The following is a 19,272-nucleotide window of genomic DNA, read 5'->3' on the forward strand; positions in this document are numbered from 1 at the left end:
CACAAGATGGGTGGCTTCCAGCCCCAAACACTGTCTCCACAACTGCTGGGTGCAGGGCAGACCGTGCTGGCTTTCCCAGAGCTCTCACCACAGTGCAGCATCTTATCTGAGACCAGTTCTGTCCCTCTTCCTCCTAATACCCGATCTGTATTGATTTAGGCATTTTATTACTTGATTACATCAACAAGCACTAATCTGTGTGTGGCTGGTTCTGCTGGGAGAGATCCTCCTGGCCGTGTAATAAGCATTTGGTCATTGAATTTGCTTGTAACACAATGGGACTTTGCTGCAGCTGTTACAAAATTGTTAGAGGTCTGCTACAAATGGATTTTGTCAGTACTTTAAAATGCACTCTCTCCCCATTTCTGGCAATTACTTTGTGAGATTGAAAGCACAAGATTGAGCTTTTTTTCCTCCTCTCAGTTTCACACTGTGTCCAAAATGCAGAAACAACCCTGTTTAAGGCTAGCAAAAGCAGCCTTTGGGAAGAACTACCAAGGACTCAAGGAGCATAGTGTTTCCCACTTTTCTTTCCCACTGCTGGCTGCTCAATGACATTCTTGGGTTGTAATCTGCTTAGCAGCAAGACAATTAAAAGCAATATCATCCACCCAAAATCCAGCCCCAGGTGTTTGCTCAGTGTACTTGTGTGTAAACACCTTCCCTTCTTTGCTTGGTCTGTGTAAAACAACCCTGAATCTTTTCTCAGAAGTCTCCTGTGTTATTTAAGAACTGTGATACCCAAGCTTGTGAACAGCTCCCTCTCCCTCCACCCATGCCCACTGATGTCAGCCCTCAGATCAAAAACAACTTGCAAGGCTCTTTTGTTATATTTCACTCACATCTTCTTATATTCCACTAGATCAGGTCTGCTAATCCTAACACCAGAGAAGAGTGTTGAAATTACAGCTGCATGTGTTTGGTAATTTACAGTATTTACACTGGAGGGGACATGGCTCCAGTAATAACTGTAATTAATGAAATTACAAATCTACTCTCCTGCACATAGAGGAGTGTGAAACAGCAGCTGACTTGCCAAATAAGCAGCTTTTCCTGGGGTCCTACAGCTCCCTTCCCTGCCTTCCTTCCCATTCCCTCCTCCCCAGCAGAATGTACATACTGTTCAGAAATGCAATCTGTGTGTGCTTTGGGTTTTCTTCCGAGATGGCACAGGACAAACAGGGCACAGACTACACACGTGGAGGTGTTAAAACCCCATGCTGGAATGGAAAAAGTTTACAGTCACCTTTTCTCTGGGGAACTCTGCCTTTTGCAGGGGAGAGAGAATATACCGAGATTCATGTATCTAAAGTAATTCAGCCCTTTCCCAAAGAATTTTGATGCTTAGAGGAACCCAGGAAACTGGGAGTTGGAATTGGCTGCCCCACAGTAGATGTTGGGGTCTAATGGAAAATGTTTCTTACCCACTAGTCTGTGATCTAGTTCAGCGATCCAGGGGCAAATCCCAGATGTGGACCTGGAGCTGAACTTGCCTGTGTTTCACTGTGCTGCAGTATCAGGACTGCTCTCCTCCCAGAGCAGGAACCTGTTCATGCAGTGCCTGAGACAGGGTTCTGCAGTGAGCCTTGGCAGTGGCCAGCGTGGCCTGGGGGCTCCTCTCTGTTCTCCTGGGGAAGTCAGTCACGTCCCCGATGAGCGAGTGTGGAGTGACCAGTCAGTTCTGCTCTGTTAAACGCTTACACACGGGCCATGATTATTTGTCTGTGTTGAAATCCTGATGTGTCTGTTACTGCCAAAACCAAACTCACCTGTTTCCTTTTTTTCTCTTTTCTTTCCAGTTTGACAAGTACGCTCCCAAATTAGACAACCCTTACTTTCGACATTCCAACGTGAGTGCTCACCTTCCTCGTCGGTTTCTATGCTAATGGTTCTGCTTGCTCTTCTTTTGCTTGTTTTCAATTGATGAGTAGTGTTTTGATCCATTCATTTCTAAAGCTCTTTTTTCCGTCTTGATTTTTATGTTTTTAAGGTACCAAGTTTTCTTTGGGCTTTTTTTTTTTTTTTAATTTTATTTTTTAAAATTCTCTGTCTCCTGCATTTTTGCTGCTGCGGCTCTGTATGGCTGTGCCTGGGATGGCAGGGAATGCGCAGGAATTGCTCAATCAGTGGTCACTGCAGTACCTTTGCAGCTGGTGCTTCTCCCAGTGCAGCAGCCCGGAGTGCATGGCTCTTTCACAAGGTTTTGCTCAGGTCACAGGAGTAAGTCAGACTGGTGGTTTCTTCCTGGTGCTCCCCACTGCTCCAAAGCACAAAAAACTACATGTTTTGGGACTTGTAAAACTGCTGTGTGTGCTCAGGAGAGGCCTAAGCAAAATTTCACCCAGCCTACAGAACTACAAGGTGGTGTGCATGTTGCCTGTGATTAGAGTGCAGTGCAGCATCTTGTGGTTCCTTTTCTTTAAAAATTAAAGTGGGTCACATTTCAAAACAGGATCGATTTGTTTGCAACAGCAGAAAAATGCAAAGTTAATGGAAAGTGAACAAAAACCCGAAATTATGCTCTGTGCTTCCTGCATTAGTCCACAAATTTTAAAGGCACACTCATTCAGCACTGTCTCGAAAATTTATCAGATGAGTGCATTTTTCAAGTTTTGGCTTTGCTCTTAAAAATTTTGAAAGCAAATTTATTGTGTATTTTCACTGTGGCACTTGTTCAGCACAGTACTATTTTTGTATGTGCCAGGCTTGGCACCTACCTCCATTATTGTTCTAGTCATCCTGTGACATAAGCATCTCTTTTTCTTTTGTAGTTCTTTCCAACCTATCCTCCAGCAATGCCTGGAATGCCACCCATGCTTCCACATTCAGGTCCCTTTGGGTCACTTCAGGGAGCATTTCAACCGAAGGTACAAACTTCTTCTTCTGAAGGCTTTGTTCTTTTGCTGGGAGAGAAACTGTGTTCAGAGTCTTGTCTCTGGTGATTTTGCAGCACATGATTTGAATAGCAGAAGTGCAGCACAGGGTTGGAAAGGATCACCCCACAGAACTGTGAGCATCCTCTGCACAAAGCAGCCAACACTTTAGCAGAAATTTTCTCTTGGCACTGCAGATCCTTCCTTGGAAGGGATGTAGTGGTTCACTTGGGAGGTCTGCTGAAAGTGGAGGAGAAGCATACAGTGAAGCGCATTATTTTGATTGAAATATTTACAGCTCGTAACAGACCAATGAGTCCCAAATCATTTTATAAATCTAATGGTCTGAGATTGCAAAAGATAAACTGTGTTTATTCCCAGAAAAAACAATAAGAATTTGACTGCACAAGTGTGGGAACAATAGGGAGAGACTGCTGGAAATGGGTAGAGCAATTTGAAGGAGCTGAATTTTTATTCCCAGCTCCAACACTGTCTGACCTTGGGCAAGTTGCTTAAACCTTCTGTTCCTCAGCTTCCTCATCTGTAAAGTTATCTTGCAGTGGGTTTTATAAGGGTTGATTAATGCCTGCAAGCTTCTTTGAGATAATGTGTTTAAAAGGTGCACTGCAGCTGTAACATGTCAAATTACAAATAGCACTGATTGGCATTTGGAAATGTTGCCATCATAACCCCCATTTTTGGCAAATTCTATGGTGTGCACTGCTTTTTTTCCCCTCCCAAACATATTCTTTTTATTAACTATTTTTAAATGTACCAAAACTGTTAAATCTCTCCAAACAAGAAATAATGGATTGTATCTATATAGCATTTGTTTGAAAATGGAGCACATACTCCATCTGTAAGGTGACATGTTCAGCTTCCTTACATGCTGTGATTTTAGAGATTTCTTATCATGAGCTGCATTTCCATAGAATGCTGCTACTGTGTAAGAAGGCTTGAAGGAGCAGCACTGTGGCCAGGCCATTCCTGTTTGCATTTGGAAGGTGATTTCTATATCCACACCAGGCAGGTCTGAGGGATGTGCTTCCCTCAGCAGTCTCACTGATGTCAGTGGAAGTCACTAATTAGCAACTGCTGCAAACAAGGGGGAAGGTTGTAAAAGGCCTTAACTTAATGCTTTTAATGGAAGCCAGATGATTTCCTCAGTGCCCACTGAATCCTTGACATTCTTTTGTTTTAGGGATACGTTACAAATAGCAGAGTCTCTAAAATGGCTTTGTTCAGAGGCAGTTTGGGTGTGGTGGCTGCGGGCCTGGAGAAGGAGCAGTTCATGGAAGCAGAAGGGGGCAAGAGGGACAGAACATGGAGTTTTGTCTGCCAGTGTTAATTGTTGTTACTCTTGCAAGGGATGACAGGGAGTCCCTACAGACCCTGAGTAGTCAGGGTGTGAATTTGATTTTCCAAGAAAAGGAGCTGCAGGAATAAGGTGGAATTGGACAAATTTTGCTCACGTGCAGCCACGGCTGTTTTGCCATAAGACTCCTTCCTGTTCATGAGGAGCTGCTGTTAGACCAATGGCACATTCTTCTACTTTCCATCTTCACTGTAAAAAACCATTAGGCCAAGGAGCAGTTACATAGTGAGAAAGAAAAGGTGAGCACAGACCCTTTACATTTTTAAGCAGTTCCTAGTGCTGTTATAAGTACCTTTTAATTCATTTTAGGTACACAACATTTGCTAGCTTGAGTTTAAGCAGTGCAATCACACTCTGGTGCCGTGGATAATCACTGACATCATTTGATCTTTGCACAGTGCAGTATTTACATACAATCTAACATCTAAAAAAGAGAAGGATAGGTTGAAAAATGGATCTGCTGCTTTGGCATGTTACTTTCCCGTTTCCCAGAGGAGGCAGAGCTGAACTGGCAAAGCCACTCCAGTCATCGTTACTGCATCGTTCTTACATGGCCTCTCCCTCCCAAGCTGTTTGACTAAAGCCTGCATAATCACTACAGACCTGATGATTTGGCTTTAGCACTCTGACTCCTGCACTTCTTGCTTTCCAAAGCAGAGATCTTGGTTTTGTTTTTCCCCTTCCCATGTCATTTGCCTACAGCTGTGCGTGTGAGTCCACTGCACATAAATCCAGGCTGACGGTAAATTTCTCAGTGAGTTTCCCGAAGGCCATTTCTCACAAGCTAAGAACTTGAAAAGGTCAGAAGTATTCCGTTTACTTTGCTGGAGGAAGCATTCACATCTTTCTCCAGGGGACAAAGGGACAGGATGACACCATACTATTAACATGTTGTGATCTTTAAGCTCTTGCCTGTATGAAAGCTGTAACTTATTTGCCACCTTATATCTACCTCAGCTGTCAGAGAGGCCCTGAGAGCTCCGATCTGCCTGGGGAGTGCATTGACTTACCTACACACACACATGAGAATTCACTCTTTAATGAGTCTGGAAGTTACATAGCCTTAGACAAACTAAAACCTACCTTCCTTCCTACACCCAGGATTATACTCATGCCTTGTACTGTTTGAAATCTGCTATAATTTGACCTAAAACATGAGTGAAATAATCTCTTGGGGAATGAGGTTTAACCCCTCTGAGCTCAGCTGTGCGGAGGCACCAGGTGCAGTTGCTCTGGGAGTGGGAGATGGATGAATGCCAGAGTGAGGAGATGAACGAGTTCTTGGGGATCATTAGAACAGGACAACAGGTGGGATCCGGAGGAGGAGGAACAAGGATTCCTTCAATGAGGTGTTTAATTCTTGCTGGAAAATGATGGGGTAAACAATGCAAAGCTATAAAAGACCCACAAGCACCTTCTAAGGTTTCTCATTTTTGCCTTGTCGAAGCAAATAGATGGGCTGTTGCTGGTTCAGGCATTGTGTTACCTGGCCCCAGTCAGAGAGGGGCCATGGTCCAGTGTGTGGAATATGGGACTGGGATTGTCAAGTATTCTGTTCCTGACTGCTGTGCTGATTGCTGCCTGGAAAATGGAGAGAGTCAGGCCACCTCTCCAGTTCTCTCTCCTACCTCCTGCCTATTTTGTCTAAAGAATAAGCTTGGGGGACAAGGACTGTCTCTTCCCATGCACATGCACAGCACAACGGGGTGTGATCTCAGCTGGGCTTAGGGGTGCTATTGGAACACTGTTACTGCTGCTCAATAATAATAAATGACATGGTGGTTAAATGCTGTTGGCTGTCAGTAAGAGATAACATTTAGCACTAATGTAGCAATATGCGTGTTCAAAGTGCAGTGCAAACATGGACTAATTAATGCTGTTAACATCAGATAGAGATGTTAAATGTACCACTGGTGTGATACAGTATTATTCACGCTCTCTTCTTGTCTTTCAGACTTCAAACCCTATTGATGTAGCAGGTAGACCAGGCACAGTCCACCATACGCTGCTGCAGAAGACTCCAGGGGTAGGCAACAATATATAAACTTCTTTTCAGCTTATCTGGGTTTACAGTAAACACAGTGATTGCTGATAAAAAAAGGAGAGTTGGCTGGTGAGCAAATTGGCCTTCTGGGAACATGCAGTGAGGAGAGAGGTTGTGTCTTTTTCTGATGAGACAGCAATCTCCACCAGTCGTGAATTCAAAGGGATGTATTGGCTTCTTTCAAAAGTCAGAAGAAAATGGGGCAGGAAACCCCTTCAATGTCTTTCCTCTAAGTATTGCTTGGAGAGTACTTTTATGTGCTCCATTTCAGAATAATTACAAGGTTCAGAAAAGCACTGGCACTGTTCAGTTGCTGGCATGAAGCTGCTTTGTTTATCATAAAATTCTGCTGAGTTTGGTTCAAGGAATGAAAGAGAAGTTTTAAGCCTTCTTTAAGCCTTTTAGGTTTCCCCTGTCACAGGGGACTTCTCTGGAACGTTGCTTTCTAAATGCTTTCACTTGCTCAGAGGAAGGAAGTTCCCCACCTTTCTGTATATTGGCTAGTTTTAGAAAGAGTGATTGTTTTATTTCTGCTTTTTCCATAGGTGTCAGACCCTTATAGGCCTCCAGTAAGAGTAAGTAAGGTTTGTGGGGGATTTTATATACATACTTATACACAGACACTTGGAATATTGTGCATGTGCTTTTGAAATTTAACATGTCCAGTAGAAAATCTCATGCTCATCTTTTACTTCAAGCAAAATGTCAGTTAGCTCTCTGCCACTTCTGATTAATAACATTTATGTTGAATCCTGGCCTTATTTTGCATCCATTTATGTGCATTAATAGTTCACAGTATGAAATGAGGGTCACAGAAATAAATGACTGTGAGCATGGGCAGACATTCACCAGTGAACAGATTCGTGGTGGCTTAGTTCAGTGTGCTGATGTTCCACATAAACAGTGGAACAGTCAGTACCATAGCTCAGCTGAAAATAGGGATTTGTTCAGCTGTGGCACTGCTCATCTTGGGGATTGTTTCTCCCTACTTTTCCCTCCCCAAAAGCCAGTAGCCATAATAACCACGCATGACTTAGCCTGCAGTACAACAGGGGTGAATGAACAGGGCTCTTTTCAGACACAGAACTCTCAACCATTAGTTGCTTTCTCTTAAGCATGGCATACTGTTCTTTGCTGCCATTCATTTCAATTTGGGAAGGGGGGAGTGCAAGTAGGAAAGAACAAGGCAGGATCTCAGATGTCCATGAGATGGGGAAGATATCCCACATTCTTCCTGTTTCCTTCTTAATTTATACATCATCTGCTGCAGTACAGCAGAAAATGTTGATCACCCATTGTGCCGTTTTAGTAATCAGCCTTTCTCATTGCTTAGCTGCCTGGTTGACAGTAAGGGAAATGAAATGTTCTATCTGATGTAGATTGCTAACGTATAAATTAATCTAAATTCTTGTGCTTTCCACTGCAGAAACCCGGGAAGTGGTGTGCGGTTCATGTACAGATCGCCTGGCAGATCTACCATCACCAGCAAAAGATAAAGGTAATTCAGATGGTTTCTGGAACAAAGCCAAGTCTTTTAGCTTATAGATTGTATTTGAGTGAGTAATGGGCAGGAAGCAGTTACTGTGGTGATTCTCAAGCTTGCCTGTATTGATTAACTAATACTTACACGCCTTTAACATTTATTGTAGCAACTGTAAAGTTTATCTGAGGGCAGAGGAGCTGTGTGGAAGGGTGTACAGCCAGAAAGAGGGGAACAAAGTGAGGGGCAAAGTAATTTCCCCAAGTCAATCTTTTTTTTTACAAAGCATGCACATTTAATGTCGCTTCCCTTCTGCATTAGTACCTCCTGTGGAGGAGGTAATGAAATGGCCAATGCAGTGAAGAACATTACAGAGCAGAGAGCAGCAGAGTAGATTGATAACATCAGTGTTAGAGGTTCTGGGGCTTCCTGTGCTGCTGTGATGGTGGGCAGAAGGAGGGGGTTTAACACTCGAGAGCTAACAGGATGTAGGTACCCTGGGGTGCTGTTGAAGGCTTTAGGCTCCCTGTGGCAGGTAGAATAGCTGATAAAGGGACTCGTGTAGATTTTATTTTTTCATAGCTCCTGCAGCCGTTTTTTTGTCCCATTACTGAAGGCTATTCTCTGCTTAAATAGGTGCCTCTGGAAGGGGTGTATGTCCATATACTTTTATAAGCAAATACATAATCTTTAAGCTATTCATAGGCTTTTGTGACTAAGGTGCAGTTCTGGCCATGCTCACTTCTAGAGGGCAAGGATAAAAACAGTCTCTGGAGCAGCCTCATAGCTTCCTTTGTCCTTTGCCCCTTTCCTGCACACTGAGCTGTCCTGGCTGCAGGAAGGGCACACTGTGGGCACATCCCTCAAACTGGAGAGGCAGAACAGACGAGCCCATCACCCAGCTCTCGAGGCTTCTGTCGGCAGCTTTGTGCCTGCAGAGTATTTTCTGTCAGGCTCAGAGCGCCGGCTGCTCCTGGGGTGCCGTGCACTCGGTGTGTCGTGTTCCTGCTGCAGCCTGTGCTGCAGGCTGAGTGCTCCCTGCAGACCTTAGCCTGGCATGGGGCAGGCAGCTGAGAGGCTGCGGGGTGGGGTGGCCCTGCAGAGCCTGGCAGAGCACGGCCACGGCCTCGCTGCGTGAGCGGGGACGCTGCTGTCACTCTCACTAACGCTCCCTGGCAGGGCTAAGGAGGAATGAGCCTTAACTCCCTCTCTTGTTTTCCCATAAAAAAAGGAAGTGTATAATGAGATTTGTTTTATATCATTTGACAGCAAATGCAGCTGGATCCCCACAAGCTAGAGATAGGTGGTAAACTTGACCTGTTCAGCAGACCTCCCGCCCCTGGAGTGTTTCCAGGCTTCCATTATCCACAAGATCTTGCCAGGCCTCTGTTTTCTACCACAGGTAAGGGAAGATCATTCATTTTTTATTAAAAAAAAACCAAAACAAAACAAACAAGAAACAGTCAGTGTATGTCCTGTATGACTTTACAGCTACATATGCCTCAAAAATAGAAACAAGGTTGGTTCAAGAGGTGCAGAGACACTGCTGTGACCAGGGCTCTGCCACCATCTCCAGTGCAGGATCCTCTGCACATCACTGAGCTGCAGCAGTTGGCCCACAGTCCTGTGTGTGCAGCTGGTTCTTATGTCCCTGATTAATAGACTATAGAGTGATTTTTTTAAAAGCAATTTTGACAAAACACTTGAAAACATTTCCATTGCACAGGATTGGAAGTGGCCCCAGTCTCATTCTTGCTTTTATATTTGCCATGTTAGTCTTCTCAGCTTCTCCACTCACCAAGTTTCTGTTTGTTTTCTGAAAACAAGGTTTTTTTTGTAAAAGGAAAACTTCAATAACAGCATTGAAGATATCACAGAAGATGTATTTGTCAAGTGTTTGTTTTTTAAATAGAAAATTCCCCTATGTGTTACAAAGTTAAGCAAAGTTCAGGGCTTAAAATGATATATTGAATTTACAAAAAGCCCCAAAGAATTAAATACAGTTTACACTGATCAATTGTTTTCCAATCTGTTGGAGAAGTAATTACAATTACACAATTACCAAAGGACAGTAACCTTCACTGTGTTGTTCTTGATGGCTCTGACCATGGGAGACTGCAGCTCTCCTATTCTGGTCCAGGATGCCAGCGTGGATTCATGTGGACAACTGTCTACCAAATGCCAAATGTTGTTTTTATTCTCAAACTTAACTTTCTTCTCAACTTCTTCACATTTTCTCTCTGTGTTTGAGATGCCAAAGTTTGCATTCTGAATGAGCTGCATCAATTGACAAGATGTAACTTAGCTCATTATGTATGTAATTAATGGGCAAATAATGTAATCTTTTTCACTGATGTTACTCTGGTTTTATGATGCAATATTGCACAATCACCTTAACTCAGTGCAGACGTGGTCATATTCAGCCTTGGTTCAACCATGTGGAAATTAATGACTTAAGAACTGTTTTGAACTCAGTCCCAAAAATGACAGAAAAGCAACAGATGACAATCAAGCTGAAATTTCTGTGAGAATTGAGTTTCAAATGCAGGTGCCAAATAGCCTTCAGGACCTCTACCAGTGCTTCAGTCTGTCTTTCTGCTCTATCTGTGGATGGAAATTCTTAAGCATCAAATGCACCTTTCTACCACATGCAATCAGTGCTGGTACTGGCTCTGCATTGTAGGGTGCTACCCTGTATTTTGGTCTCTATAAAGGTGTTTTGATAGTACAAGGTCAAGATATTTATTGCATCTACTTGGATGCATAAGCACTGCTTATTTACAAACCTCTGGCTGTTTTTCTGTGGCAGATGTTTCCCTATCACTGTCCTGTGTTGTCATTACAAGAATCTTGTTTCATGTCTGGTTTTGCTACTGAAGGCTGTTCTGGACAGAGTTATCCTAACAGGCAGAAAAGCACCAATGCAGTTGGTATCTGGGGTTTTTTCCCTTAAAAGATGCAAGCATGGCTTGCTTTTCATTCGTAAAAGCAAGAGGGAAAATAGTATGAAACATAAACATTAAAGAAGGCAAACTAATAGAAAACTTTCAGTAGAGTGAAACAACCTTACAACAACTTGTCTGTGAGTATATTAATCACAAGAGCCATCACACAGTAAATCCAGGTAAAGAGTGCTGTCAGTGTGAGCAGACACTGCAGCTGGAATACGTGGAGGAATAAAGCTTTTACTCTGGAATATCTGAGGCTTTCTTTTCACCTTACTGAGCACGTGTGCAGTTGATGTGAATCATTGGTTCTGCTGCATTGCCTGGTTACTGGGGGAGACATAAGTTATCTTAGGGCCACCTGTCTCCAGGAGGGATGCTGGGCTGCCTGGCAGACGGTCTATTTAATAACTGCCTGACAGCCTGCAATGCTGCTCCTGGCTTTCTCCGGAGGATTTTTTATTATCAGCCCATGTAGTGGAGTTTGTAAGCTGTCTCCTTTGAAGAAATCTCCCATCCATTATACACCTTCTGAAATCTTAAAGGATTAGAAAGATGACAGTCTCCATCCGTCTTGAAGCATTGGAGCAGTCAGAATGTTTATAGAGAGGTATTAGATAGGTCTCGTTGCTGTGGTCTCTCTTAAGTTTCTTCAACTCATTTTCTGGCTGCTTAGGTTTGAGGTGCCCAAGCTGGTGAGGGACACAGAGCTCTGTCTCCCTCTCAGGTTTCACAGTTTGCTCATGTTCTGGACACATGAGTGTATTTCACAGCAACCGTCAGGGGCTGGGCTCTGTCTTCAAGGAAGGCCAGGTCAGGGGCTGACCAAGTACCCCAGTGACAGGTGACACCAGTGCTTTTCACACTGAGATTGCAAGCCAATTCAGATTCACACATGCCTGCCTGCAAAGGAAGAAAATCTCTCATTTTCTGCTCTGAAAGGAGAGCAGAGTTTTCTGCATAAGCCTGGTCCACCTTGAAATACAGGGCAGACCTGCTTGTTTCACCCCCTTCCTTCCCATCTCCTCAGCCTCCTGTAATCCAGCATGCTCAGCAGTGGTGTTCTTTCCCACGAGGAAGTGTGGCACCATGACAATGAGCAGTGTCTAGGAAAGGGAAAAAACACCGGGGGGGAGCCTGTGGATGCAGAGACAGATGTGAGAGCGTAGCTGGAGCTCTCATGGGAGAAGCATGATTGATGTTCCCTGCGTGCCTGTCATTAACTGGTGTTTCATACAGACTAATCAGTCACTTCCCAGCACCTTCTGTCTGGGCCCATAACCTGGGCTGGCCCTTTTTCATGTAAACCTGGAGTAAAGACTGAAAATGTCAGACAAAGAGCTTGGCTTCCCTGTTACTCCAGGTGAGCAGCAGCTCTCAGTGCAAGATCTTCTCCTGCCTCCTAGTGCCCTGTTGGACTCCTTGGTAGGGCTCTCAGGGAAATCCAGCCTGTTGCTCACTCAGCCAAGGTTTGGGGTCTTCCCCTGCCTTTGTTGTTCAAATGTGGCCTTTGCATCCAGCTCTTGAATGTGATGGCCAGGAGCTCTGTGTATGCAAGGAGTCACTTGCCCCTGAACTAAAAAGGGACCTTGTTCTCACAGGTGCGACACATCCAGCCACCGCCCCTTTTGGTCCCTCACCTCACCACAGCAGTTTCCTGCCTACGAACCACTTGGCAGGTAAGTGTAAGTAGCCCTGCCTTCACCTCTGTACCTCTGCCCCCTTCCTGGCTCTCAGTGTGGTCCTGCACTGTAGCACTAGGGGAGAGAAAGGCTTAAACTGCCTGAGGATCCAGAAGCTGGCCAGATTCTCATCCCTGACAGCTCCTAGCACATGCCCTCACTGTTCCCCAAAGGAGAGGGCAGTGCAGAGCTGTCACATCTGTCACTGCTGGGACATTGCACCGGAGCCAAAATGTGACCTGTAGAGTCCTGTGCTCCTGAATGTGCCTGAAGAAATGGGGGAAATTTATGCAAAGATACCTCAGACAAGCCCCAGCTTAAAATGGGCTCCTCTTGTACCATTTTCCACCTATGAAAGGTCTTGAATGGTTCTTTAAAAGAGTTCAGGGAACAGTTCCTGGCAAGTAGATGTTCTGCACATTTTGCCTGAACTGAAAGTCTCCTAATTGGCAGTAAGTAGAGCCTGATTTTGTCAAATTTCCTCATTTTAGAAGCTCACAAGCAGCTCATTGCCAATTAAAGTTCAAGCTCTGTTGATTAATGTTTTAGTAACATTCATCCAATCAGTAAATGTGGCATGCCACATGACCTAGTAGACTTTTTTCTCTTGCAAATACCCAGATTTACATCAATTCCTGAACATTCTGTCAAAATTAACTATCTCTACTGAGTCACTCAGCCACTGAAGATCAAAGAGGAAGGGCAAGAACATCTGGTTTAAATAAGTAAATAAGCAAATAGCTGTTTGCTTAAAGATACAAGCTATTTGTGCCATTTGCCTTGATATTTTAAATGTGATATCTGTGAGGAAGTGGAGAGCAGCATTACCTCCTGTAACATGGCAAGTTAAGGGCTTGAAGGGGACAGTCAAAAAACCAGTGGGCTGGAGGAGGAGTTGTTTAGAGATGACCAGTAGGAAAGAAAACAAGTACACTGGTAGGATTTAACCCATTGCTGTCTCTGGAGTGTGGAAACCTGAGATGGGCTGTGTGCTCTCAGAGAGGAACCTCTTTACTGAAAAAAAAGCACTGAAACAAGACAGTCATCTCCTCAATGCTGGCCACGGGGCCTGCTGAGATTCTTCTTTCAAGGCAATTGCAATGTTTCTACTATTAGTACTGATAAGGAAAGAGTTATAGCTCAGCAGCCACCCTAATTTCAGCTATTAGACCTTAATTTCTAACTCACTTCTGACTCGCATACAAAAGTTTATTACAGCACCTGTTTGCAGAGTGAGCACTGAATCCCTTCTCCATTTTAACATGATGGGAATTTTCTGTGCAAAGAACCTTGCAATGAGAAGGATCAGCTTAAAGTCTGACCTAATCCTACTTGGATTCAAACCGTTAAGAAGGGGAGGGGTGCGTTTCATTCTCCAACATTCTTGGCTAAATGCCTGCTAAATCCCTGTTTGCCTTTCCAGATCCATTTAGCAGGTCAAGCACCTTCAGCGGCCTTGGGAACTTAGGCAGCAATGCCTTTGGAGGATTAGGCAGTCATGCTCTGAGTAAGTACTGGCTGGGTTACTGCAGACAAACATCCCTTCCAGAAAAGCCACATGCTAATATTTACAGCAGCTGGTGGTAGTTTTTAAAGAAGTTTAATTCCTAACCTCCATTCTCCTATCTGAAAACACTGCACCTAAGATTTCCAGGTCTCTGCGGTGGGAGCTTTTCTGCATGTCACAGAGATCAGTAGCTGTGCTCTGTGCCTCCTCACTGCTGAGGGTTGGTACCTTGTGTGCTCAGAGAGGCACTGGAGCTGCAAAACCCCACCGAGCTCTGGGACCCTGTGGGCACCTAAAGTAACACCCTTCACCAGCGAAGATGCACAGTGGAGCAGCTATTGATACTATTGATACTTCTAATTCGTGTAGACATCCTCTGTAACTGTAACTGTTGGCTGAAGTTTAAATTATCTGTATAAAATAATTCTACTTCAAAAACATGTTACCTATAGGCAAAACATGCTTGAGAGCCACACATAAGAGAGCATGCTTGTGCATCTCATAGTGCAACAGGAATCAGCTGAAGATGGATGGAGGAAAATCGAGTGACTGTTCTGATAAGCCTACAGCCAAGCTCTGTGTTAATACACACACATACATACCACCAAATAGTCTGGGTTCTTCAACAAAAAAAGTCCCTGAAGCCTCAGCTGCAGGCAGCTGATTGCTTGTAACTACCCACAAATTAAAGTTTCTGCCAGAGAGAGGAGCTGAAGAAAAATACTGCTTTTGTGCTGGAGCCCTTGCCTGGGGTGGGGGGAGAAGAGAAGCTGGGCATTTTCAGTAGTCTCTTGAGTTACTGAAATGTATAAAGTTTCCTCCAACAACAGCCTTAAAAGAGCTGGTGGATCTTACACCCAGTGTTGGAATTACCTGTCTCCACTCAGTAGTAGCTCCCCCTCACCATTAAAAAGCCTTAAAAGGACAGTTCTGGTTGTGACTAATATTGTGAGAAATGTCTGTATAATTATTTGCTTTGAATTATTTTTAACTCTTCCTCCCCCTGCCATTATTCTAGCTCACAACAACATTTTTACTCACAAAGATGGCCCAAACCTGCAGAATTTCAATAACCCCCATGAGCCATGGAATAGGCTCCACCGGACCCCGCCGTCCTTCCCAACACCTCCACAGTGGCCCAAGCCCTCGGATTCAGAGCGGAGCTCCTCGGTGACAAACCATGACAGGGACAGAGAGCGGGAGCGGGAGCCCGAGAAGAGGGATCTTTCTCTGAGCAAGGACGACAGAGACAAAGAGAGGTGAGCACTGTGGGCTTCTGACCACTTCCTACTATATATTTTCTCTATATATTTTCTGTTCTCCCTAAAATGTTGCTGATCCTTAAAGCAGCTGATAGGCCTTTTCCTCAGATAAGCACAAGTACTAGCAACACCAAAAAAATTCCTCTTTGCCTTTTAGGATTTGTCTCCTGTGGAAATGCAGTAACCCAGACCCTGCTAGTCGGTTAACAAAACGCACCAGGCAGAGGAATTGAGTGTGCTGCTGTGTTTTCAGTGTGCTGAAAACTTGGTTGTTTTCAGTGCAGCTGCTTTAGGATTGCTGTGTATTCTGAAATTGTGATGGTTCCTTGGGAGACAGTCATAGTTCTCATTAATGTACAGATATGCTGATGAATTCAAATGTTAGCTGGACATTAACGAGATAACAATGCAAATGCCTGTATCTGGAGCAGTGTGCATGAATCCATTAGCAAAACTGATTTTTAAAAATTGCATTGTGGGCAAATCCTTATTAAGGATGGCAGGCCTGTATCACCTGGGCTATAGTTACTTCATTAGCTCCCAGTTATATGATTTTGAAGCTGTGAAGCCCTTTCTATTTCAGAGCCCAGTTGTCTCCAACAGGCTACTTCTTTGTAGGCAGTAACAGCCTGCAAGTCTTAGATGTGTGTGCTTGACTAGTGACAGGGGTTCATAGTTTGCTGGAGTGCTTTTAATGAGATCTTCAGGCAGTACCTGTGAACAAGATTATATGGGAGCAATAGGCTGAAAATCTTCTTGCTTTACATGTTAAATTGTCTGACATCCTTGCACAGATTTCGTTCAGGTAGGGAAGATATTCCTTCTTGGCTCTAATGGAATTCATTTGCAGACCAAGGTTACTTTACTCTCAGGGGTGTTCACACAGGGGTTAACAGCTCTATTACACTTCTATTAATTTAGCTTAAGCTGTCCCCAGCATCCCTATTTGGCCATGGTTTAATAAACCACATCCTTGACCAGCAATCACGACTACCACAGAGAAAGAAAACTGGGTTAGCAAATGTAATCATAAGGGATAAATACTTACACAGCCCCCTAAAACATCTCCAGCTTTCAGCACTTAGATCTTACAGCTTTCAAAAACAAACACAGCATAAAACTTAGGCAAAGTGAGCCTTTCAGCTGCATAATGCAGTTCTCTCAATCACACAATCATATTTTGCATTTAAAGTGTCTCTCATTCAGAGCAAAGTGCTTTTAGAAGGTGAGCAATATTTATTCCCCTGTTAAAAAGGTGGGATTAACTGTGACTAATTGGCTTGCTCAGAGGCAGAGGTGCAATTGGAAATGTAAACCTTTGTGCCTTTCTTTCTAAACCATGGATGTTGTCATCAGACCCCTTGTTTATCACAGCAGGTCCTCTTGAAACACAGCTCAGTTGCTCAGTTTCGTGGCTGATTCAAGGATGTTTCTCCTGAAGCATCTGGCCTACCTGCAAGAACTGCCAACAACAAAAAGTCTTGCAGTTCCATAGGAAAGTCAGCTTCACGTTATGACTGCTTCCAGTCAACGAGGTTGACTTGGGAAGGACCTGCATACATTTCTGTAGGCTTCTGTTTTGTGTGCCTGGATCCCTGTTTTAGGAAAGGAACCCAAGTTTTGCAGCTGAGAAGGTCATTATCTGGCAGCAAGATTTATACATGAGCACACAATAAGCATCTTTAAAGAAAAATAACCTGTCTAGAATCCTTCTTTCCCTGTATGTCTCAGTGAAATGGTCTTAGGGTGAATGTAGTAATCTGCCAGCCACATCCCCAGTTTAGTCCTACATTTGTGAACGTTTAACTTTTTTTTTGTCTTTGAAGTATGTAAAGGCAGCTCGTGCATATTGCTTAGCATAGCATCACAGCTGTAGCTGATGTTTGTAGAGCTTTCCAAATCCTTTCCTGAGCAATCTCAAAGTGTACAACCGAGCACAGCACTGTGCATGCCCGACATCACGGGTGTGTTTGTTCACACATAACCAAGGATGTACCTTCTGTCTTTTTACAGGGACCTCATGGATAAAAACAGACATTCGAACAGATCCTCGCCGGCATCAGCCCCAGTGACGCACCAGATAAGCAATCTCATCCGCAGCAACAGCCAGAGCTCCAGCGAGCCCATCAGGCAGGTCAGCCTCGGGGACAGGGAGAGGTCCAAGGAGCCCGAGCGAGAGCACCCTGACCGGCTGAGAGAGCCGCCCATAGCTGAACACAAGATCAAAGAGAGCCGTTCCCCAGTGAAGGAAACTCCAAGCCATGATAAGAGACCCTCTGAGGACAACACAAAGCCAGTAATCCAGTCTGTATCCCCATACAGCAAACCTGCACTAAGTGAGAGCCTGAAGCTTACCAATCTAATGAGCAAGGACATGGAGAGAAAGACAGAGCTTCCCAGCGACCTCCAGAAGATTAAGAATGACATCAAAGTCAAGGAGGAGAGGAAGGAAGACAGTGATGTGCTAGTGGTTGGGTCTGAGCCTTCCCAGCACTCCCGGTCAGTGGAGCATCCCCCACCGCCCACTCTCCATGGATTATCATTGCCTCACTCGATGGCTGCCTCCATGCCCATCTCCATGGGCAGCGTGCACCAGATGAACAACATGAATGTCCTGGACCGCAGCAGGATGATGACCCCGCTCATAGGCATGAACCCTTTGTCAGGAAGAGAGAGGCTGCCGCATCCCGGATTTTCCTGGGACCCGATGAGGGACCCCTTGCGAGATGCCTACCGGAGCTTAGACCTGCACCGTCGAATGGACTTCCAGCTCCGGACAGATCCTATCCATAGGTTTCCTACCACCTCTGGCTTTTATGACCATGAGCGTTCCTACAGAGACAGGGAACCACACGACTACAACCACGAGAACCTTCTGGAAGCCCGCCGAGAGCAGGAGCGGTTGCGGCAAGTGGAGGAGCGCGAGCGCTTGCACTTACGGGAAGAACTTGAGCGTGCCAGAATGCACCACTTGCACTCGTCCCCCATCGAAAGCCACCTGGCACACGTGCCATCCTTCATGCCTCATTTGAGCGGGATGCATTACCCCAGACTGAGTCCATCCACTGCCATGCACAACGGGATTTTGAACAGGAACCCGCCGACCGCAGCGCTGAGCGCGCCGCCGCCTCTCGTACCAGCCAGCAGCACCAGACCTGCCTCCCCTCGCAGGACTACTCCACTCACAAACTCAGAGTCCAGGGACTATTCCCCCTCTAGGAACCCCAAAGAAGTAGAGGCACGATAGTCCCCAACATTGAATTTTAAACTCACCTGTACATAAAACAAGCAAGCAAACAAACAAGCAGACAACAACGACAACAACAAAAAAAAACACAAACAGGAAAAAAAAAAAACAACAAAAAAAAGAAAACAACAAACCTTTTACAAAATGCACTGCTGTAAACTTTTTTTTTTAATGTAAAATTTGTAGAAGTTAAGCACATTTCCATAAATAACGGGGTTGGGGACATTCCAACAAGAAGGTTGCTGAGAATGGGAATTTAATATATAGGTATTGATTTTTGGTTTTGTTTTTTGTTTCTGTGCTAAAGAAAAAATGAGTTAAGAATATCAAGTTTGTACATTTTTTCCCAAATGTGAGAAACATTTTTAATGGATTTGTATTTTTTTTAATTTTGTGCTCTTTATTCACTTAAAAAAAAGAAGAAATTTTGCTTTTGTTTTTAGTTAAATTTGCATTTTAAAGGCCTCAGATCCTTAAGAAAAAAATACCCAGGGTTTCTTAAAAGTATTATTTATGGAAATACTGTAGTTTTACAGTCCACTGTGAGGTTCCCTTCTGAGGCCAATTGATCACTTACCTTGGTACTTTGGAACCGAAGTTACAGATATATATTAAAATATTAATAATAATAATAATGTACAAAACTGTTTGTTTTTTGCCTTATTATATTATGCAGAAATTTAAGAGGAATTTTTTTTGACTTCTTGTTTTAAACAAAAAAAAAAAAGAAAACAAACTGTAAATATTCTGTTAATATAAATGTACACCAATATTAAATTCTTAACATAGGTAGACTTTATAAAAATGGTTTCTAGAACCACTCTGGTTATTTGTTAACATGGTTACAACTCATACTC

The 19,272-nt window shown here is 44.0% G+C and overlaps 1 protein-coding gene across 6 annotated transcripts in view; it reads left to right on the forward strand.

Annotated features, from left to right (window-relative positions):
* FBRSL1 (fibrosin like 1) overlaps positions 1–18,544 on the forward strand; it is a 501,855-nt gene extending 483,311 nt beyond the window's left edge. For 3 of the 6 annotated variants that reach the window (XM_053959335.1, XM_053959339.1, XM_053959338.1), the window contains 10 exons: positions 1,800–1,850; positions 2,772–2,867; positions 6,203–6,274; positions 6,838–6,867; positions 7,719–7,790; positions 9,042–9,174; positions 12,319–12,396; positions 13,823–13,906; positions 14,925–15,165; positions 17,182–18,544. In XM_053959335.1, coding sequence (XP_053815310.1) covers positions 1,800–1,850; positions 2,772–2,867; positions 6,203–6,274; positions 6,838–6,867; positions 7,719–7,790; positions 9,042–9,174; positions 12,319–12,396; positions 13,823–13,906; positions 14,925–15,165; positions 17,182–18,415 — 2,091 coding nt within the window. In that variant the 3' untranslated portion in view covers positions 18,416–18,544. Of the gene's footprint in view, positions 1–1,799; positions 1,851–2,771; positions 2,868–6,202; positions 6,275–6,837; positions 6,877–7,718; positions 7,791–9,041; positions 9,175–12,318; positions 12,397–13,822; positions 13,907–14,924; positions 15,166–17,181 lie in introns of all 6 variants that reach the window. The other 3 variants (XM_053959334.1, XM_053959336.1, XM_053959337.1) reach the window with 2 other exon arrangements.
* The last annotated feature ends 728 nt before the right edge of the window (positions 18,545–19,272 follow it).

This window comes from Vidua chalybeata, chromosome 18, assembly GCF_026979565.1.
Source record: "Vidua chalybeata isolate OUT-0048 chromosome 18, bVidCha1 merged haplotype, whole genome shotgun sequence".
Classification (NCBI taxonomy): Eukaryota; Metazoa; Chordata; class Aves; order Passeriformes; family Viduidae; genus Vidua; species Vidua chalybeata.